General features: G+C 45.4%; 1 protein-coding gene across 3 annotated transcripts in view; it reads right to left on the bottom strand.

The window, feature by feature from the left end:
• The window catches only part of RBBP6 (RB binding protein 6, ubiquitin ligase), a 726,265-nt gene that overhangs the window by 213,558 nt on the left and 488,813 nt on the right, over positions 1 to 23,894 (bottom strand). For all 3 annotated transcript variants that reach the window (XM_069647373.1, XM_069647374.1, XM_069647376.1), the window contains one exon: positions 10,132 to 10,497. In XM_069647373.1, coding sequence (XP_069503474.1) covers positions 10,132 to 10,497 — 366 coding nt within the window. The remainder of the gene's footprint in view (positions 1 to 10,131; positions 10,498 to 23,894) is intronic.

The raw sequence follows: 23,894 nt of genomic DNA, 5'->3' as shown, positions 1-23,894 counted from the left end.
CTAGCGGCGGTAGCGTTCGTATGAGCGGCATGTCCCACGAGAGTGAAGCTGATCAAGGGATATTCAGCGCTTTCGCCGGAACAGCGGCAACGTACTTGTTTGCAGAATTTCCTGCGTGAGTGAAAGTGGCAAAGGCTCTACAGCGCGATAGCCGGCGCGTTGGGAACGTTCATGCTTCAATGAAGAATCCCATTCAGATATTCCATTAGATAAAGAAAGTAGACTTCATACTCCACAGTTGTAGTTATAATATAACTCATCTTTGAATGGATTCACTAAGGAAATCCACAGTCCAGTTAAAAACACGTTCAAGGTTCTCAGTGGATCTTCAGCAAACAGTGAAGCAAGAAGCTTATTTGGATTTAAAAAGGAACAAGTCATTTTTGTTACAGACTTGATGGTCGTGCAGAGTAAGGATACCTCCGTCCCCAAGTACCGCACAGACAACACAAGAAATACTGCATGTGTGGTCTTTGGGGCCACAGGTGAAGTGGTTCGTAGGCCTGGACTCGGGAACCGCCGGAAAAGGACCCCTCGAACGCTGTAAGGCAATAGGTTATAGGATAAGCACAAAGCAGTTGGCAAGAGTAGAACCCCAGGGAAATGATCCTAAATGGCTTACCTAATGTGTTGGCAAAGATGTTCAATAACAGCAGAGAGGCTTTGGGAATTCCCCAAGTGGTTGAGGGCAGATGGTGGATATGCAGACAGGCAGGCGCCCAGCGTGAAGGCCAGAGGCCAAGAATCCAGGACAAGAAACAAATCCGTAAGGCAAACCAGGGACAGTCCAAGGGTCAGGCAGCGAGAAAACCAACAGTTCCAAAACGAGGTAACAAGAGGCAAAGGCACTAGGAATCCAATGTAGTAAGGTAGTCCGGCAACTGGTGATCCAAAGTCAATACTTGGGCAAGGCAAAGGCAATCCGTGGTACAGAAAACATGGTCGAGAAAAATCCGTAGAGTCAACAATGAAACGAGCGTCACGGAATCCAGGTGGAAACAGCTGTGAAGCGACGCTCATTGACTTCCGGACCCTTTTATCCAAGGAAGGCGTATCACGTGATGGGGATAACAGAAATCAAGTGATACGGAAGTATTGCTGCAATGGAAATGGAGAGTCGCGTGACGCGCGGATCCTCCGAGGTCCATTCAGGGCACCCTGGTGACATGGAAGCCTCCAGTGTAGCTGCCAGGAGCGGGAGGGAAGGTAAGTGCCAGGTGTATGAGAAAACCCCCAGGTATGATGACTGAATGGGCGCCTGAACATGCGTGCAATCGGGTGTGTATGTGAGCGAGTGGGACGGCAAGAGGCCGAGGGTGGGGGCGTGGCAACCGCAGAGGGGTTGTTAGGTGTAGGAGACGTAACAGAGTCCCCCCTCAACGGCCCACGACCTCGTGGGCAGGCAGGGCAGTCCCTATGAAATCGAGCAACAAGGAGAGGGGCATGGACATCAGAGGAGGGAACCCAGGAGCGATCCTCAGGGCCATAACCCACCCAGTCAACGAGATACTGAAGGCGCCCCCCTGTGAAGACGAGAACCCATGATGGCATTGACCTCGAACTCATCAGGGGTGGATAGTGAAACAGGAGCAGGAGGCGTAGTGATTCAGGTAGGAGCAAGACAGGGCTTGAGGAGGGAAGTATGAAAAACCGGGTGGAGCCGCCAGGCAGAAGGGACCCCAAGGCGAAAAGCAACAGGGTTCAGAACGCGAGTGATTCTGTAGGGACCAATAAAGCGAGGCAACAGTTTGCGACAACCGGGGATGCGTAAATGCCGGGTCGACAACCATACCCGATTACCCACATGATAGTCAGGGGCCGCCGTCCGCTTCCTATCAGCCTTTGATTTCATAACCGCCTGTGCCTCATGAAGATGGACAAGGGTTTGAGCATGGACATCGGCCAGATCGCGAACACAGGCGCGGCAGGAGTGGCACAAGTGAGATCAGGTAATGGGAGAGTCCGGGGATGTTGGCCGTACATAGAATAAAAGGGAGAGAAACCCGTAGCAGAATGTCGGGCATTATTATATGCAAACTCAGCGAGATGGAGTAGGTTATACCAGGAATCCTGATACTGGAGGGTCAAACAACGCAGGTACTGTTCCAGGGCCTGGCTTACTCTCTCCGTCTGCCCGTCGCTTTCTGGGTGATAGGCAGAAGAAAAGTGAGATCAATGCCTAAGAGCTTGGTGAGGGCACGCCAGAAGCAGGAAGTAAACTGTGACCCACGATCCGATACAATAACCTGCGGAAGACCGAAAAGACAAAAAAACAGCCTTAAAGAACAGACGGGCGAGGGTCGGGGCTGAGGGAATGCCAGTACAGGGGATGAAGCGGGCCATTTTGGTGTAGGAATCTACTATAACCCAAATGGTATCATAGCCCTGTCTGCGTGGTAGGTCTGTGATAAGATCCATGGAGATGGTATGCCAAGGCCTGGGGGGAACAGGTAGTGGTTGGAGTAAACCCAAGGGACGTCCTCTACGAGCCTTACATTGAGCACATACTGAGCAGGTGTTAACATAGTTATCTATGTCTCGTCTCATGGATGGCCACCAACACCATCGGTGTAACAACTCAAGGGTACGTTGCTGCCATGGATGGCCGTTGATAGCCGCGTCGTGGGACCAAGCAAGCGCCTGATTGCGGACGTCGCTCATGGGAAGGTACAATCTACCCTGGACGAATGGTAACCCCTCCTGCAGTACGATATCCCATTCATTGAGTATATGTGGATGTTGGGAAACCCATTGCTTGATGGTCATAAGCATGGGCGGGGATGGCGTACATAGACATATGACATGGCCCTTTCCTAAAACCGTGTCTGGATACAAAGGCAGCATTTCCCCCCCAGGGGAGCGAGAAAGAGCGAGGCAAGACCTGGAGGTTCTTATGGTCTGTGTACACTATCGTCTGGTGCCTTGCCCCCATGAGGTGGTGCCGCCATACCTGGAGGGCATCCTTTATGGCCAGGAGTTCCTTCTCAGTCACCGTGTAGTGGGATTCGGCTGCGGAGAACTTCCGTGAATGGTAAGCAACCGGATGTAAACAGCCCGTGGCAGGGCATGGTTGGGACAGCACGGCACCTAGGGCAAACGAAGAGGCATCTGCTTCTAGTACATACGGTAAGTCTGGGTCAGGGTGCTGCAGCACCGGGGCTGAGACAAACCTAGATTTGAGAGTGTCAAACGCTTTCTGGTGTATGGAGGTCCAGATAAAGGGGACAAGAGGGCTAGTTAATGCTGTCAAGGGAGATACAATGGAGGAAAACCCAACTATAAATCGTCGGTAAAAATTAGCAAAGCTGATAAAAGATTGTAATTGTTTGGTGTTGCCAGGGATTGGCCATTCAGTGACAGCACGGACCTTGGATTGATTCATCGATAGCCCCCCAGGAGAAATATGGAAACCCAGGAAGTCCACCTCTCTGACATGGAACGAGCATTTTTCGGGTTTGGCAAACAATGTGTTCTTCTTTAGGCGTGATAGGACTTCCCTGACATGAGAGACATGGTCCTCCAAAGAGGAAGAAAAAATCAGGATGTCGTCTAGATAGACCACCACATACGTATCCAAGATATCAGAAAAAATGTCATAGATGAAACATTGGAACGTTGCAGGTGCATTACAAAGCCCGAAGGGCATTAACGGTGTACTCGAACAATCCCTGTCGGGAACAAAATGCGGTTTTCCATTCGTCACCGCGCCGTATACGGACCAGGTTATATGCCCCTCTTAGGTCTAATTTGGTATAGATCGATGCCTTAGTCAGCCTATCCAGGAGCGTGGAAATAAGAGGGTTAGGATATCTGTTCTTTATTGTGATGGAATTCAATCGCCTGTAATCCACGCATGGGCGCAAATCACCCTCTTTTTTTGGTACAAAGAATATAGGACTAGCAGCCGGAGAGCAAGACGGCCGGATACGACCCAAACGCAAAGCCTGTTGTATATAGTCCTTTAGGGTTTGTTCCTCGGATGGTGATAGAGAGTAAACCCTTCCCTTGGGTATGGGAGCTTCTGGAAGGAGGTCGATAGGGCAATCATAGGGCCTATGTGGAGGTAGGCCTTCCGCTACGGTTTTATCAAAGACCATGTGGTAATCTTGGTATTCCTTGGGAATGCCTGCCATAACGGCTCCCACGGTGTGTGCTGACGTGCCGTCAGGTGCCGTGTCACTGATATGGGAGGAAGCCATAGCGCCGAGAATAGAGGCAGGAGATGAAGGTGCCTCAGGTTCTACGAGACAGAAATGTTGGCATTCTTCTGACTCAAATAGCACTTGTCCCGTACCCCAGTTGATTAACGGATTATGGTGTTTCAACCAGGGTATTCCCAATATGACCCCGAACTGGGGTGTGGTAATGAGGTCGAACGACAAGTTTTCCTTGTGGGTACCTTGTATGACCACCTCCAACGGTGCGGTTTGATGCTTGATCGGACCGGAGGCTAAAGAAGTGCCATCAACAGCCTGTACCAGTTCGGGGTGATCCTTTTGGATCAGAGGTAGGTTAAGACGATGTGCTAGCGCAATGTCCATAAAACAACCCGTGGCTCCGGAGTCTATCACTATCTGAACAACGTGAATGATGTCTCTGGTGGGTTTCAATAGGGCTTGTACTGTAACAGGTCTGATAGGACCAAATGCAGGGTCAGCGGGGGTCGTGAATGGGCTCGCCGGTGCCCCCGGTATCATGGGCGAGCCTTCTGAAAACCCGGCACTTTGTTTCTCGGTCGGCGGGGGCATTCTTTTACATAATGTCCGTTTAGACCACAATAGAAACAAGCGTTGTTGGTTCTTCGACGTTCACGTTCTGACTGTTATGGGACTGCGGATTCCGCCCATTTGCATGGGCTCGGAACTGACGGAAGATGGTGCTAGAGATGGCTGCCCAAACGTGGATTCCATCCTTCGTTCGGATTTGCGGGCGTCCACCTGTAGGGCAAGGTCTACAAGGTCTGTGAAAACAGAAGGAAGGGCAGGGACCACTGAAAGGGCGTCTTTCATAGCCCTACTGAGTCCTCGGTAAAACACGATCGCCTTCTTTTCCTCAGGCCAAGAGGTTTCAGCAGCGAGTTGGTTATACCGGGTGATGTACTCGATCAATGTTTGTTTACCCTGTGTAAGGTCCAATAGTTCCAGGTCCCTTGCCTGGGCCTTGTAGCGGGTATCAAACACTTTAGCCATCTCTGTGACTAGAAGCTCGAAGTCATATAATACGGGATGGTTGACCTCTACGAACGGATTTGCCCAAGTGGCCGCTATGCCTGATAGATGAGATAAGAGAAAAGCGGCTTTCGTAACCGAATCAGGGAAGGCCTGAGGTCTGCACAAGAAATGGAGTCTGCATTGATTTATGAAGGTGCGGTAGGTCCGTGGGTCTCCCTGAAAGCGTTCTGGGGCAGCAAGAGGAGAGGAGGTTGGGATCAATACAGGGGCAGGAGCGGGAGCAGGTGTGGCCTGGACAGGAGGGGTGGCATCCCTAAGCTCGATGTCCGCAGATGGGGAATGATGTGCGCTTTGTAGGAGGTCTAGGCAGGCGCCCAGCGTGAAGGCCAGAGGCCAAGAATCCAGGACAAGAAACAAATCCGTAAGGCAAACCAGGGACAGTCCAAGGGTCAGGCAGCGAGAAAACCAACAGTTCCAAAACGAGGTAACAAGAGGCAAAGGCACTAGGAATCCAATGTAGTAAGGTAGTCCGGCAACTGGTGATCCAAAGTCAATACTTGGGCAAGGCAAAGGCAATCCGTGGTACAGAAAACGTGGTCGAGAAAAATCCGTAGAGTCAACAATGAAACGAGCGTCACGGAATCCAGGTGGAAACAGCTGTGAAGCGACGCTCATTGACTTCCGGACCCTTTTATCCAAGGAAGGCGTATCACGTGATGGGGATGACAGAAATCACGTGATACGGAAGTATTGCTGCAATGGAAATGGAGTCACTTGACGCGTGACGCGCGGATCCTCCGAGGTCCATTCAGGGCACCCTGGTGACATGGAAGCCTCCAGTGTAGCTGCCAGGAGCGGGAGGGAAGGTAAGTACCAGGTGTATGAGAAAACCCCCGGGTATGATGACTGAATGGGCGCCTGAACATGGCGTGCAATCGGGTGTGTATGTGAGCGAGTGGGACGGCAAGAGGCCGAGGGTGGGGGCGTGGCAACCGCGGAGGGGTTGTTAGGTGTAGGAGACGTAACAATTTTCCAAGTTGCTAGAGAAAAGTTTGTCTTTTAGCAAGTTAAGGACATTTATGATAGGAAATATGGAATAGAGACTAAAGCTGAGAAGTTAGTTTGTATACAAATGAGCACTAGCTTTTCATCTCAGGAAAGTTCAGAAGCATAATAAGCTTAAAGTCGCAGCAGAACTCTTCCCTTTCCAAAGCCTCTTGGCAAATAGCCGAGGTAAAACAGGTAATAAGGAGATATCTTTAAAAGGAAATTAGTATTGATCATAACTTGTATGAATCAAGTAATTTGGTGTATTTATTTTACTACAGATACCAAAGCTGGGCCAGTCTGGAGGTCGGGGGCCAGCAGCGTCTGAAGTTTGTTATTTTATCCACTACCCCTTTCCCCTCTCAAGGGTTCTCGATTCAGCAGTTTATTAAGGGTTGGGCTTCTGGAGAGGGTCTGTGGGATCGGCATCAGCTCCTGCGGACTCCAGTTATCTGTCATGACAGAAAGAATGGTTGGCCTAATTGTGACCCTAGGACACTTTTGCCTCACCGCCTTCTGTTTTTTCATCACCAGCTCCTCAGTTCTGGACCTCTGTCTTGACGTGACCTCTTTTGAGAAAGTATGGTTGCTAGCCCACAATGTGACAACCCAACCTCCGACAATGGATAGGCTCTGTCATTGAGCCAACAGATTAGGCGGCGGTTCCTGTCCTTAAGGGTTTTTTGCGATAACCCGGAGTAGATGTCACACCCGTTCACGGAATGGTTGGGGTAGAGGTAGTTAAGACATTCCACATGTCTGTCATCCTCATACACATTTTTTTAGCCAAGTGTAGCACAGCCTAAATAAGGACTTCTTTGGTCCTGAAGATTCCATGGTTGTAACTGGAATCGTGTGTGTAGACGTCGGTTGCTCGGGATGGTGGAATTTGAAGAAATGTACATTTTCTGTGAAATATAATTTTCTCTCAGGAGAGAAACACGAGGAATCCCAACAGTTCGGAAGACGGTTGAAATCTGAGGGTAAGATGCTGGGGCGGCGCTATACACAACGTCCCATTGGTGGGGACCAAAAGCAGCCACAACGCCGTCCAAGGAACACACAAGGTGTCATGTTTTTCCATATGAAAACTACTAAAGTAAGCTGGGATTCCTAGCCCGACGACAGGGAATATTCACAGCATGTGAATCCATGAAAGAGCCAATGCTGGAGAATGGCCCCAATGTCATGTCCGGCACGGAGAGCATAGAGGCATGTGGCAGAGTGGACGCTGAGCCGCTTTGCTCCTCTGCTGGCGGAAAGGTTTCCGAAGATCAGATACACTGTGGAGCGGATAACAGATGAGGAATCCATGGGAGGAAAGAATCCACTAGAAACAGGACTGAAGGATTCACGCTCCAACTGTGCTCTTCTTCGTGGCCGAGATCAGCAATGCACAGTGCTCGTGATGACTAGAGTGTTCCACAACGCTAGGCTGAGCACGATCCAGGCAAAGGGGGAAGCACTCTTTTTGGATGGTTGATGCCAGCTACAGGCCAACTGCTCTTCAGAGGTACAGCACAATGACCATGGCAATGCAAGATGTGAAAATGTTTAGGCAACCTGGTCAGGAAGGGAGGTGGGGGGGAGATGGCAATGTAGAAGGATCTGGAAAGGGGGTAGATAACTAGAATATATAGATCACTGCGCTGATAATGATGGTTGGGAGTGGGTCCTGCTGCCAGTGAGAGATTCTTTGGCAGACGGTGCTTCTATCTCAGTGAGTTATAAGTGGGTTTTTGTTAAGAACTCCGTTCACCTGGGCGCTGGAATACTGGTAACATTGGTTGTGACTTAAATTGTCAAACAATAAATAAGAAGTCTTGTCACTTATTTCTAGGGTATAACAGTGATTTATTTCACAATTAAAGCAGACGTGTTTTGACCCGACATGGGTCTTTTTCAAGGCGTGTGTGTTATACGTGGTAATGCTGTTGGGGGTGTGAGCGCTTGAGTAAGGGCTCCTGTTGAGTAACCTGGCAGGCCTGGGGGGCCTCAGCACAAAGAAGATCTCCCTGGTCGAAAGTGCAGGGCTTCATTTTGCAGTAGATGGCTCAAGCAATGGCTTTCCATGTAGCAGTTCTTCAAGCATTCTTCTGTGGTCTCTCGTGCACTGGTGTATAGGCTCCAGTGGGTCAACTAAAGCAATGCTCCATATATACAAAATCCTAGGCTCAGGGGAACCCAAGGCCACCTATCAAGGAGCCTGCAACATTCAAACTCTGGGACACTGAAAAGAATGACAATATGGCCATTTCCTTCCCTTACCCGGGAGAAAGCTGGCTGAAAGGCTAGCAGAAAGGATAGGCTTAAATAACCTGGATAGCCATTGTGGGCACTGTAATTAAAGGGCTGCAATGTGTCAAATAAAAGGTGCACTTAAGTGCATTCGAAAAGTTTAAAATAAAGGTAATTTCTACCACCAGCCTGTCTGGGGCTCACTACATCTGGGACAAATGACCCAATGATTAAGGGATGTAGTAGAGTTAAAGGGCAATTGAATGGGGGACAAGCTCCCCCACCCCTGCACTGTTAGCCTTAAGAACTCACTTGCCCCTTGAAAACAAAAGTAGTGAAACCAGGGATTGAGGTTTAAAAAAGGCTGCACTCAGAAACAGCAGGTCAGGGCCACAAAACATCCAGCAGATATGCTTGGGGTTCCATTGAAATAGATTGGAAAACGGCAACATGAAACTTCTTTCCCCAACAGGGCTTGTTAAATAATGAGGACCCGGAGCAGTCTTCTATACAACATTTGCTTTGTGGCGAAAAAAATAAAATAATGCCATCTTCTGATTTACTTGCTTTCTTAATACCCAATCTGAAGGTTAGACGTCAGGTAATTTTTATTTTGACAACCGGGCTTTTTGCACTAAAATTCCAGAAGGCTCACAGTTGTCTATTTGATAATATGAAACACCTATTACATCCTATGAACTCCTATTTTAATTCAATTTTTTGCAAAGCCACCAACTCTAGTTGAGCATCACCATGATGCATGTAGAGTACCCTCTTTCTATTGACAATTATATGACTGAATATGATTTCATATGGAACAGCACCAAAAATGATACTACATCCTAATCACAATGAGTCCAGAATATTATTGCTGGCAGCTATCAATTTCGTTTGATATTCATGTGTTCAGTCAAGTACCACTGCTACAAATCTGCGATTTTTCTCTAATGATTAGCCAAGTTTCAAAACCAAATTCAGGCGATGGTAACATTTTCTAACTTCCATCTCTCCCAACTCCACGTTTCTCTTTACACTAGGATCATACCACATGATATACTGGAGCATTTCACCAACTCTGGCCTATAAATCCTTTTGCCTATAAAGAACTTTAAAAATCCAAACAGACACTGTCTCACTCGCTTGGAGTCTCCATCTGCCACTTATTGAGCCCAATTTTCAGTCGGTAACAAACAGGCCCCTGATTAGTGGTTAAGATTAAAACAATCTCTCTGGATACTTTATCACCTGTGCAAACTATATTGCTTCAAGATCTTTTCAGAAAAACATGTCTTCACCTAAGCCTTCAATCTATAGCTCACTGACCGTTTTTGCCTGACCCTCCTAAAGCCAATTCCATTTTAAGAACTTTCTCTGAGAAATTAAGTTAATTACTTGGATATAAACACAAACTGAAGATGCCTGAATACAGTTTCCTAAAAAAAAGACTGCCTCACCAAAAAAACACACAACCAAACTCTTAAGTTGCAAGTTCATACGCAGACAAAACAACCTGGTCTTACCTGTGATCAAGATCATAACATGAAGAAACTACAAACAAAGGCATAAGACTGACCAGACCATAGCACCAGTCTTTGCAGTAACAAGTCTGACATATACTTGTCTGCGACAAAACATTAAAAAACTGTTAAACATAATCCTTAAACCCCAAACTTACTCCTCCTTCAGTCGGCGCTGCTCTCTGTAAAACTCCTCTCTTGATAAAGGTGGAGCTTGAGCTGGTGCTGGGATGGCATTTGGCAATGTTGTTGGTGCAGCTGGTGGTATCCATGGTGTTGATATGGTAGCAGGAGCTGGGGGATATCCTGGAGGGGGTACACTGTATCCGGCAGGTGGTGGCTGGCCTGGTGGGAACTGAGGAGGAAACTGAGGCGGTGGTACACCTGGAGGTAGCGCTAGGCCATGAGGGGGTGGAGGGAACAGTGGCGGTATTGGAGGTGCATATACAGGTGCCGATGCAGCCAATGTTTGGGCAGGATTCCTCTGTGACCGTTCATTCGGAGGGCGTCCTCTATTCGCACCCCTTGAAATGAATAAATAAAAAAATCAATAACACGAATGATAATGGTTTTTCAGAAAGACTTAAAAGCAAACAAAAGAACATTCACAACCATAGGTGAATGCAAGGTTGATTAAACAAGACATGAGAGAAATAAAACACAAGTGATCGAGCAGTAAGGCCGGTGTTAAAAAGCACTAGTTCAAATCCAAATATGATTCGCGATACTTTTCCTTCTTCCAAAGAGAGCGTCAGTTGCATGCACAAGGGATACACGTGTTGTTGGAAAATCTTCTGAGCACATTACTTGAAGAACCAGACATAATGCCCTGTAAGTACACTGGTTATCTAAAGTTGAAGACTACGTCATCTGAAGGTCTTCCAGGGTTGGTCTGTTGATATTTTCAGAAGGTAACAGCTTGAGCATTATACAGCTCATTTAGCCACATAGTTTCAAGATTTGAAAAATGCACTGCTTCAAGCAGTTTTCAAAGCTAAGTAGGATTTTCCTTTAATAGCTAACTGAAATGTTCCAATTTTAATGGAGTGAACATGCAATCACCAAACAAATACCTGCTCATTCTCATAATGATAGCTTTCAGAAGAGCACTAGGAAGAAGTTTGTAAATTCAGAAGGGAACTTTATCCAAGAGATCCACATCTTGAGCATCATATCTCATTGTCATACGTTGCTTCTTTGATATAGAACAGGCACCATTACTGAAGAATTAAGAGGGGACATTACACCTCTGGTGACAGTTCAGATCAACATATTTCCGGCATGCCATATGTTAATTGCCATTATAAAGGAAATTGGTATCAGCCAAATAGTATAAAAAGATTGGATAGGATTTTAGAATTCTGGTTGTGCGTGGCCAACTTGAAAAAGAACTTCAGGAGGGTGGTACGTTAAAAGTCAAGCATTGGATATTGTTTCCGGGAGGCTGCCAACGTGGGTGTGTTCACTTCATACCCTACCTCTGAGATCCATTACAAACATTATAGAAGATACCATTAAACTATTCATGGAGCCAATTAAGTTGTCGTCTTCAAAGACTAATGTAGATGGCCCTGCAGATTTTATTAGGCATTAACTGTGAGACCACAAGACCTGCATCAACTGGGTAAATGTTAAACACTTCTAACAGCAGGGTCAACACTTCACATTAAGGACTTTGGAAACTAAACACCCAAAACCAAATCTACACATAGATGACAAATTATTGGCCACTTATAAATGCCACACTATCAAGCATGACAAAGCAATTTCCATTGATCGCAGAAATCCCACACCAAAACCCAAGATATTTTATCTTTCAATAAATGTTTTTCTTACAAATACACCACGCTTAAAAGGGACTGCTTAGCCCCAATGAAAAAGAAATGCCACGTGCATCATACTTCACAGATGAAGCAAATCTAAAAAAGAAAGCCCTGGACTAGAATGCAAACTGCATAAATTCAAACCTCCATAAGACATACAAGAATAAATTACTTAACTAATTATTCATGGCGCAGCATGGTACCCCTACCATTTAACATGGTTGTATATCTTCTGCCACCTGATGGCTGACTGACAGCCTTCAGACGTCATTAGATGTCTCTGTTATTAGCTCCTGGTGTCCTCGTCAGGCATCCCAGAACCCTCTTCACTTGGAAGCCATTCTCAAATGCATTGTCTAGTTGTTAAACGTAGAACTTATACACGTACCATCTCCTTGACCTCTTGGGGAGGTTGGGTGGGTGCAAATCTTTAAAAAGATATAAACCTACAGAGCTAGTATTACTTACAAGTAACATTCCTCTGCAGCACATTCTTTCAATGATTCACACGCTTGCTGCGCATAAAGTACTATTGGAAGGAAACGGGTCAAGAAATAAAATCAGCTTGGTTTTTCTAACATCACTTGACCTACACATCTGGAAACGGAACACAATCCTGGCAGTAATTCTTTGCTAAGGAATGAGCAGACTTCCGTGTTGCTGCAAAGCATGTTTCAGACAATGTGGTGTTACACAAGAGCCACACAGTTGAAGGCTGTAAAATCATCTCTGGATTTGATAGAAAATGGCTTATATGACTCGAAGCATTATTGTGCTCCATACTGCAATCCATTAAAATATAAGAATTTTGAAAGCTTTGCAACGAGGCGAGCCCAAAAAGCAGGTACATATTCCTCGATATGATGTGTGTTGTAATAGAACACCATTTTTGGACCCGAATTGGAGCAGTAATTGTGAGCATGGTGAGAAAACTATCAAAGACACTAAATTGTTAACGTTGAAATCAGATGACACCTTAGGGCAAGAATGGTCAATGTGACCGTACAACAATCTTGCCTCGAAGGATAGCAATGCATGGCTCATTAACTTGCAAACCTTGCAAGACAGTAACTCTACAAGCAGAAGTATCTGTAACAACAATAAAGGCAACTTTCAAACAAAGACATTTAATATTGCATGCTGGTAGAGCCATACATGTAAATTAAAGCATTGGACTTCCAAAAAGGCACTGATATTACTCATTGAGAAATATTTCTCACCTGACCTTTCAGGAAAAGCATATACAGCTGGCAAATTTAAGCATGAAGGAGAGGCATATTTTTACAATAGACAGGCAAACTTACTAGACATACCTCAACTTAAGATGTAGCCAGTAAAATGGAACAAACAGTACACACGTTTGGAGTGAGAGACCTCAAAATGACAATGCATACAAATGTAACCACTTAAAAAGCATAGCTTGTGTGTAAAAGACCTAAACTTGTAAGAAAGTCAATTAATCTTGAGGTAGCTTAGCTACCAAATGTGGATATTTTAGGAATTAAGTTCCAAAACAGAGATTCCTGGTTCTGTTCCAAAATCTTGCCCTACATTGAGGCAGTAAGGCGGTCTGTTGAGCAACTTGAAGGTACGCGCAGAAACCTTTGTAACTGATATTGTATCCATGGCGTCTTGGCCCAAGTAGATAGTAATGAGGTCCATCTCGATTGAAGAGTTTTAGCTTCTGAATCACTTCGGAAAACAGCGGTTGAGGCAGAAAAGCATCTACAAACGCTCCGGTCATCCATAGAAAGCAATCCCGGCAGATTTCCTCTGTGTGCACATGAACATTGAATTTCAGCCCTTGGTAAAGCATTTATTAAAGTAGTATTCATGTCTAACAATGCTTGAACTTTTTAATGAATTCCCAACTTTGGAACTGTGACATTGTTACTTATGTCACCTGTCAGATGTTTTAACCAAATCCTCGGATCGCCAATAAGTGATCTAAGAAGGTTTATTCCTGCTAGAGAATACAGCACTTTTTTAGCAGGGCCATTGATCTACAGTAGCATTGCCTTGCTCCAGTACCTTTGAAAACCAATAATAAAAGTACACAGATTTTTTTTGTACAATGTTCCCCTTGTACGAAACAATTGACTTTGGAAAAAAACACTAATTCTGTTATAAAACCATATGCCTCACAACTAACCAAGGAAAAAAGGAAAACAATCCATCAGATCAATGTCATTTTAATATATTGTTTACCATTAATACAGCGCACACCTCAACAGAAGCATCTCTTACCGCTAACAGGTGTAATCACCCAACTCAATGGTACTCAATTTATCGACTTCTGACTATGAAGGGCTTAATGGTGCTAGCATGTTAACAGTGAGCAACTAAACTGAGCTACCTTACTGGCAGATGTTACAAATAAGAGCCACATTGTCATGCTAGGGAATTGTCGGAATGCTCCATGTCCGATGGTGCACCTTAGTGGAATCAATGTTTTCACATACTGCTGAGGAAGGGCCCAACCTTCATTTGTGCATACATATTTTCGGAGGGAGAATTTGTGTGATTTACCGGCGATCAAGATGGGGGAAGAAAAGTTATAAGTAACTAGGTTTTCCTTCAACACATTGGAATCTTTGGTAATGTTCATACACTCTTAATAGAATACCTGTAAATCATATTCTGTAAAGATTCTTGGCTCACCTGTGCTATCTGTTCAAGCATTTAAATGCAAAGAGTAATCTTAGAAGAGCTGAAGAAGCCACTCTTCCGTCTCATGGTGACCCCTATGTTTGCCAGCTTTCTACTATCGGAGCAATAAATTAAATCTTCTACAGGAGGACAGACACCTGTCTGGACTGGCCCAAAATTAACAAATAGTTATTTTGATTTTCGAAGCTCTTTCATTCTATTGTGTTACTAACAGAGAGCCTTCTTGCCCATGTAATGTTTGCAGTGCCTTTTCCGCATGAGAAGATCTCTTTGGGAAAACATGAGGAAATAATTTGATTAGTATGAAAATCCAATTCCATCTTCAGAATAAAAGGGTGACTTGTTTTTACAAAGGGCAATCCTACTGTTGTGGAAACGTGTAAATCATAAGTACGTAATGCCTGTATTTCATACACCCTTTGTTGTGGGAGTTTTCCTAAAGTCCTACTGGGAGGTAAGACTTTATTTAGTAAGCTATTCCAGTGGTTTGCAGATCCCCAACTATTCGTATCAGTCGGTACTACTCAGAGACCTTGGTAGAGTGGCAGAGTAGTCAGGCTTATCTTAAGAGGAAGATATGAGCAGCCGGTAAGTACACTGAACCCAGCTAGTAATGAACATCAAAGAAACACAAATGTAGATTAAAATAGATTATATTTACAAAAGAGTCGCTGTTAAATGCTTAGAACAATAAACCAACACACATGGGTATTCTTTTCAATACTTTCAAAAGGCCACCACTTAGTTGGTAGTTGCTTCACGCCTACAGTTGTTACAGGAGTTTGACGGGTCTACTGTACTATCGGTAATAACTAGCACCCACAAGGTAATACGGTAATTGCATTTAGTCAGCATACATATTTAAGCTAGTAGTTAATGGGAAGGAAAACAGTTGGTTAGTGTTATCCTAGCAGAGCTTCGGGTTCTAGAGGCAATTTTCCTGCACAGCAAGTCTTAAAGTCCAAAACGCAACCCAAGCTAAAAGGCACAGAGGTTCAAAGTCTTGAAAAGCAGCAGAAGACTAAAGTTCCTGTGGATAGTTTCTAGGGCGGAAGATACAAGGGTTAACCAACATTGGAGACCCTGTTCAAGGACTCCCTAAAGGGACACAAGCAGCGGCTTGAGTCAGATAAGTGAGGGTTGCCCTGGACACCTCTATGTGCACTCCAACACTCTGGAGTGACTTTCTGGAATAAGGTAAGCAATACCGTTTTCCCCACAGTACCTTAGGTTTGAAGAAAACATTGATGGCGGATGCTCCGCAATGTTGCAGCTTTGGACTCTACCTCTGATTCCTTGGTCTGATGACGAAAAGGCAAGACAATGGACGGCATCTCAGCTGCAGTCTCGAGGGTGGACCTCGGATGGCACAGCTCATCCACTTCTTTGGTCACACTGCGGTTTGGGTGGCTTTTCTGCATCACCAACAAAGTATGCAATTCGCCCAGTTAATCTTCTTCGGTTCTGGCAGTCCCACACTCCAATGAGGGGGTCTGGTCGAGTTGGATAAGATCTCTGGAGAGTCCTTGAGGGCTCAGCAAAGACTTGGACAGATTCAGCCTTTCCACAACTATGCACTCGAAATAGACAGCAGGTCTCCTGGTATTGTGGTTCCGCAGCTCTGGAAACTCACAGGACCTCGGGAGATGGCTCAAATCAAAGTTTGTCTTTGGACTGGTTGTTACCACCATCCAAAGGGAAGGAGTCGTTATTAGGACAGTTTTCCTGAAGACCACCCAAGGGCTTAGTAAAACCATTCAAATGAGGCATAGCAGGACTCCACTCTTAGTATAAGGCTGTACCACCTGAGTTCAGGGTAGCGTAGACAGAGCAACCAGGCATATTTTAGGAGGGAGAGAAGGCTGTAGAATCCGTACAAATGAAATTGTAATACAAATGGTCCAAAGAAACACTGAAACACTATGCATTGTAAAAATAAATGGTATATTTAAATACAAGTAGGCCCAGATAAATCTTGGGGGAAATAAGTACCATCACATTATGTATAACCACAATTATAAAATCACTGCACTATGCTTGAAGGTACACAGACCAAAGCATATAACCTAATTTGGAACACCTAACAAGAGTTCTAGGGAAGTCAAAACCAATAGTTACTTTTACATTACTTTCAGGAATACCAGGGTAGCAGACCCGATCAGTTGTACCGTGACGCTCAGCAAGAAAGCATATGGTCATATAACTTGGACAATATACTTTTTTGATCTAGTGAAACACAGATATAAGGAACAGTATAAACCTATAACTCTGATTCAGGATAACACTTATTCTAGGGGGGTTGGAACATGGGTGTAATATTCAATTACAGTTGCTTTTCAGTTCACAGACTCAGGGAAGTTATAACTAACTTATTTTAGGATAACAGTTATATTCAAGGTAAGTAAAGGCAGGTGTAAACCTAAGACTCTTTTGGTGTCTGTCTAAAACATACTAGGGAAAGCAAACCCAGTGTTACACTTTATGAATGACTCAAGGTTATTCTTGGTAGGTAAAATCTAATGCAGACTTATTCTTGACTGGCTAACAGCAAGTCAGGGGATGCAAGACCAAGTTGGGAATCTTGCACACTAATCTTCTGAAAGAAATTGTTAAGTGAAGCCAAGAGCATTACTATTGGCAAAGAGGCACGAGGAGTTCAAAGGAGAGTAAAATAAACACATCTACTTTTCCTCTGAGTCAATGAAGAGCAAATATCTCTGGTGAGGGGACTCTGGATCAAGATTTCCTGTCTCTGTAGGGTCCTCGGGATGCCCACGAAGATTTTCCTGGATTCGGGCTTCGCCAGACGATACACTCAGCAATGGTCACAGGACTCCTGGCATTGGGCTTCTGCAGCTCTGGTGAGGCACAGAAAGTAGGGGGTTGCGCAAAATGGAAGCTTGTCTTGAGGCTGGTTGGTCCCACCAGCCCAAGGAAGGAATTCGTCCAGTACGGGTCTTCCCAGTCGATATGAAAACGGGGTTAGCACAGCTGCAGGGCTTCACCGGGCACTTCCCAGTCCAGGAGGGTGCTGCTGACGTCTCATCACGTCGTCTTCTTCTGATGTTCCTCTCAAGTGGTCGACTATGCCTCTAGTCCCGAAAACCTTGCTTTTTATGCAATTTCCCATTAATTCACAGCCTATGCTGTCAATCATACAGCAGACTGGCAGTCCTTTTAGGACAGCCAGCCGGCCAATCAGGACTGGTTTCACTCAGGCACACCTAGAGACAAAGGACAGGGAAGTTTTCAGGACCCTCCCTCATTGCATGCCTTTTCAGACACACTGAAGCCTGGGCGGGCGTTAGGGCTGAAGCCACCAAAGGCAAAACACACAAAGGACTCAAACCTGCATCAACTAACAGAGTAAAAGCCTAGAAGAAACTAAAACAGAATATGGTGAAAAAAGTAGAGCGGGGCTATTTTGGGGAAATGTACACCCATGGGTGCTGTACTGCAGCTGTTGGCTCAGCCTGCAGTAAAGATGCACACTGGTAGTAAAAATTAAACCACTGCCACCAGCCATTTAAAGTAGGTTATTCTAAAAAATAGAAAATAAAAATAAAAAAATGGTACTTGAGAAGTGGGATAGGAATCACTAGGTAACCCCCCAGCATGCCACATAGGGTGCTGTGTGTTGGTCCCACAAAGAGAAAAGTAGGACAGGGATCATCTTACTATTCTTGGGAACGGTAGAAAATGTATTTAAACAATCAGAAGTCCAAGGGACTTCTCAGTGGCACTGCACCTAAGGTTCTGTGTGTCACTATACAAAAAGCAGATGCCTATGGAGTTTGTCAGACTCCATAAAACAGTAAAAACACAAAAACCCCAGACAGGAAAAACATGAGCGAGTAAAAAAAAAGGTCCCACTCACTCAGGTGGAGAACGTCACAAGCATTAAGTCCAGCAAAAGAGCTGGGGGTCTCTAAGGTTGAAGGGAATTAACACAAAAATTAAAATGCTACCCAACTGTAATGCTCTTCAGAGTTCCTCTGTCTCACAGAAAACGGGGTCAAGAAAGCAGTTGTCATTTCACAGTGTTGTAAAGGGTCTGCAGGCTTCTCTGGTTGCCGTCTTCTACGGTTATTTCAGCTTCCAGTGGTCGACTTTCTTTTCACTCCAGGAGCCTCACATTTCATACAGTTCCAGCACTCACTCCTCTGCAATATTGCTCAGCAGTTTACAGAAAGAGGCGTTTGGCTGTCCAATCAGGACAGTTAGACCCCCAGTGCGATCTGGTCCCATTCAGGCACTCTGGCAGACAAAGGAAAGGGGGTTGGAAAACTAATCCCCCACTCCCTGCCTGCCCAGACACTCAAGGGCTCCTGCCAAAGGCAAAACACACACAAAGGCCTCCCCCCCCACCCAGAATGGTAGAAGGGCTGACAAAGAACCACCACGCTAATAATGGCGAAAAAAAGGAGGCCGCCCCAAGTTGATACTTGGGTGCCCCTATTGTGCACTACCGAAGCAATGGACATAGCCTGCGGTAGAAAAATCCCAATAGTTGGTAGAACATATCCACTGCCACCGGCCATAACTAGGATATCGTCTATGTGACTAGACAGTCACAGGAGCAGAGAGAAGGGGGATACTAGGTATCACTTTGGCAATCCACATAAGGTGCTGTGTACCAATAGCTCATGCTATAAAGTTTTAGGAGAGATACAAAGTATCTCTCTGTCCTTAAGAACTGTAGTTAATATAGGATAAAGAAAAATAATCTCAAAGGAGGACCCTATAGGTGCCCAGCAACACTGCCCATAAGGAGCAGTCAGCTGCAAAAGTAACTTACAGATGCCTTTAAGAGTTATGAAGATAAATAGACTCCATAGGATAGGTACAGACAACGAATAGAGTCCCATAAGAATTAATGAGTAGATAAAGCCTTCACTCCTTCAGGATTTCTGGAAAAAGGCCCAGATGTCCAGCAAAAAGTGCTGGGGGTCTCACTAGGAGAGGGGATGAAGGATAAAAATGAAATCTCCCTAACACCCGTTCCCCCCCCTCCCCCCCCCAAGATACAGGAGGATCTAATCCACTCCTGGATGGCTCTCTTGATCCAGTCAGTCATACTTTCTGGAGAGACCAACATTCTTATGTTGGGTTACCTAACCTGTGCTCAATAGTGAAGTCAAAGCTTTGTAAGCTTATGGACCATGTAAGCAATTTTGCGATTTCATCCGCCATTAGCCACCTTAAGGGTAGGTGGACTGCTTGAATCCTCAAAGTAGTTCCATAGAGATATGGTCTGAATGTCCTCAGGGCCCATACAATAGAAAAACATTCACGGTCAATTGTGTACCATCTGGTTTCCCTATCTTTGAGTTTCTATTAATAAAGCAGATGGGCTGCTCCCTGACTTAGCCATCATATTGACTCAAGACTGCTCCTATCCCTGTGTTGGAAGCATCAGTCTGGACTAAGAAGGCCTGAGTATAATCTGGAGCTCTCAGCACTGGGGCTTTACAAAGGGCATCTTTCAGTCCCTTAAAGGCTTTTTCACAGTCCTCATTCCACTTGAAATTTTTAGGGTACTTGGGAGAGGATACAGTATTCAGAAGAAAAGTTATGGTCTCATCGTTCTCAATGAAGTTCCTGTAGTAACCAGTAAGTCGCACGAAGGCACTTGCTTGGGGTTGAGTAGTTGGAGTGGCCCTGTTTTGTACAGCCTGTACTTTGCTGGGTAAGGGCTGAATATCCCCTCCTCCTACCTCATAACCAAGGTAGACCACTTTACACGGACCAACTTGGCATTTACTTGCTTTGATGGTCAGATTGGCCTGTTGAAGGGCCGGCAACACATCTGCCAGGTGGTCAAGATGTTCTTGAAAGGTAGGGCTGAACTCTGCAATGTCATCTAAGTATGCCATGCAGAAGTTCCCTAGCCCATTCAGAACATGGAGAACCACTCTCTGGAATGTGGCAGGTGCATTCTTTAATCCAAAGGGCATGACCTTGAACTGGTACAAGCGTTCTGAGGTTGAGGAGAATGCAGTCTTCTCCTTGGACTGGTCAGTCAAGGCAATCTGCCAATAACCACTCGTCACGTCAAACGTACTGAGGAATTTTGCTGAGCCCAGCTTATCCACTAGCTCATCTGTCCTTGGCAAGGGATGGGCATCAGTCTTGGTAACTGCATTGAATGTCCTGTAGTACACAGAATCAAAGTTCCTTCGTTCCTGCCTATGGTACCAACACAACTGGGCTAGCCCATGGACTGGTGAAATGTTCAATTACTCCAAGGTCAAGCATCTTGTTGACCTCTTCCTTTATGTGATTCCTCACATTATCTGACAACCTGTAGCCTCTGCTTTTAACACGTACTCTATCACCAGTGTCAATGTCATGTTAGTCACACCCAAGGGGTCAAGCCTGGTTTAAGTGAGAACAGGGGGGAAAAGGGAGTTAACAAACCTTTGCACTCCTGCTGTTGCTGCATTGTCAGATTAGTAGAGAGTTTTACTCCTTCTACTGATCCATCTGAAGGGTCACCTTAGAAGATATGGGAGTGTCACTCTCCTCTTCTTTTTGATAAGAGGCTAAGAGCAGAGATACTATCTCTGATCTGGAAACATAAGCCTTCAGATGGATGGTATGAAAGAGCCTAGGGTCCTCCTTGGGTTTGGCGAAGTCGACCAAAAAAAAGCTCAACTTTGAAGGGTCCGGTCCATTTAGACGCTCTGTCTGATGAGAATGCGTTGGTCCGGAGTAAACCCCACCATGTTAACCTTCTGGTCATGCCAATGCTTTACCAGCTTTCACATTCTCAGAAGCCTCCGTGACATCCTCTTTCTGAGGCCTAGCACATTCAGTAATCCTTACTGGCTTGAGAGGAAAAGGACTCTCCAGACCCTCCTTAATCAGGGCAAAAGGGCCTCTGACAGGCAGGATGACCATAAAGTAACTCAAAGGGACTAAAGCCCACTGCAGCTTGAGGAACTTCTCTATAGGCAATAAAAGGCATAGCAGAAGAAGGTCCCATTTTGTTCTAAGTGGTTCCTCCAAAGCTCCAATCATGCTCTTCAAGGTTCTATTACACCACTCTACCAACCCATTTGTTTGAGGGTAGTAGGCAGCTGAGAACCTGTAGTTGACCCCATAGGTTTTCCACATGGCTTGCAAGTAGTGGACATATGATCTGGCCCCTGTTAGATACAACCTCCTTAGGAAATCCTACTCTGGTAAAATACCAAGTAGGGCCTTAGGCACTGCCTGAGCAGTAACAGTTCTCATTGGAATAGCTTCAGGGTACCTAGTGACATGGTCCACTACAACCAATATGAATCGATTGCCTGAAGAAGTTGGTGGGTCTAGGGGACCAACTGTTCTCTTTGCATAATGTGTAACCTTCAACCTTACCTTTACGTTGCACACCAATGTATCAATGTACTAACCTGCAAATGCTTTCCTCAACTGTACCACCCCTGTAACTAAGTTCCCTGTAAGTAACAGCGCCTCGATGCCCCTGGGCTGTTTGTGCGCAATATAAATGTAATAAATAAAACTGTCAATCCTCACCCTCTCAAAAGGAACTTCCACAACTGGGAGAGGCACTGAAGGTTCCACATTCTTAGCTCCATTTTTACCAGATAACTGGCAAGTGTGGAAACTCCTAAAATGTTTCTCAATTTCTGCACCCATCTCGGGCCAGTGAAAGGACAAGGATAGCTTCTCCTTTGTCTTCTTAAAACGTAAGTGACCAGACAGGAGGACTTAATGTGCCAACTGTAGGAATTTGGATCTCAACTCTTGGAGTACCACCAGTCTCCCGAGGTGCCCTGGAAAAGGCTCCCTAGACTCACTGTAGAGGAATCCAACATCCCAGGATAGCCTATGATTCCCAGGGTCTTGCCCTTTACTCTGGGAAACTGCCTGCTGACGCAGACCTTCTAGAGAGGGATCCTCCCTCTCCTACTGAAGTCTGTCCCTGAGGGTCCACCTTCTGCAAGCAAAGTCTGTAGCTCAGGATGGTCTCTTGGATCCAGATCTTCCAGACAGGGTTGAATCTGTTCCACCTCCTACTCATCAGAAGTTAGTTCTTCTGGTACCAACTCTGCCTCAGCTGGTGGAGGGGTCACAGGTGTGACCTCTAGTTTTTCTATATGAACCTTTTTCCTTGAGGATTTTTTGGGCTTGGGCCCTTCTTTCCTTTGGGTGACTCTGGATTTCCCGTGGGTCTCCTTTGGAAGGTCTCTTAACTGTTGCCTCCCTTACTTTCCTGGTTAGCTCTCTCCTTCTTAGAAGGTGGTTTTGGGGTGCTGGAACTACACCCGTGGCCTTCAAGTCATTGCCCAAGAGTACTCTACCTGGCACTTCAGAGTGAACAATTAGTGATCTTAATAGTCATGTCTTTACATTAAACGATATCTGGCAGTATGGGACACATTTGGACTGGACCTCTAGCTAACTTGGTAAGGCTTTTTGGTCTTACCAAGCAACTTCCGCAGGTTGAAATAAACTTTCATCTACCACAGTTATACTGGCCCCAGTGTCTCTAATTGCAGGGGTGTCCTGAAAATATACAAGCACACTGTCCTTATAATACTCTTTAGTATTATCAGGAATGGAATTATAGACTTCAATGTTCTGTTCCTACAGTCCCGGAGATATTAAAGAAAATCTAGCCCGAACACCATTGGGTCCATCAGCTTGAGGGTGAAAGCTAGCCCCTTTCATTGGTATATGCACATCATGTGTGAATGCTAAGCTGACAGAGGAGATCCCTGAAGGTGTACCCTTATACATGGGATCTCCTCTCCTTTGACATGATCAGCAGACCCACAAACCACATATTTCCCAAATGTCTTTTGGAGTAGAGTTTTCTGATAACCTCCCTCTGTCTTGGGCCCAGAGCTTCCACTAGCCCTATAAGGTTGTTTAGGGGGATATTCACCATTGTTATGTTTGTGGCCATCTTTTCTTTTGGTGGGGGATTTTTTGTTGCCATCTCTCTTATTGTGGTCCCCTAAAAAAGTTTAGGTATTGGGAATGGGTCTTCCCAAACCTGACTATGAGAGTAGTTTTTACCAAATGGTAATCTTGTCTATCAGCACCATTCAACTCCATCACAGCCATTTTGGAGGAGCTTAGAGACTACCCATGGAACAAACACTTTCACAAATATATTGTACCTTACATGTAAATACAAATGTACCCACCCGACCAAGCATATCAGTTTTAGCATCATACACACCCACCAAATCTTTGGGAGACGAGGATTCCTGCTGCTCCTGCAGTGGTCTGGCAAAGAGGACGCTGAAGCAGACGTGGGATCAAGGCACCACCTTTTCTTGTCTAGCCCATGCTGCATCTCTCCCCTCCCTCACCCCGAGTTGCAGTTCCTTCATCATTTCTTTGTCTCTTAGCTCAGACTGAATCTCCAGTTTCCGGAATTCAAACTGTATTTTCATGTTTTCTATCTC

Source organism: Ambystoma mexicanum, chromosome 2q (assembly GCF_040938575.1).
Source record: "Ambystoma mexicanum isolate Mex_15411 chromosome 2q, UKY_AmexF1_1, whole genome shotgun sequence".
Classification (NCBI taxonomy): Eukaryota; Metazoa; Chordata; class Amphibia; order Caudata; family Ambystomatidae; genus Ambystoma; species Ambystoma mexicanum.
The sequence above is the reverse complement of the archived record's forward strand: the minus strand, read 5'-3'. Positions and strand labels throughout refer to the sequence as shown.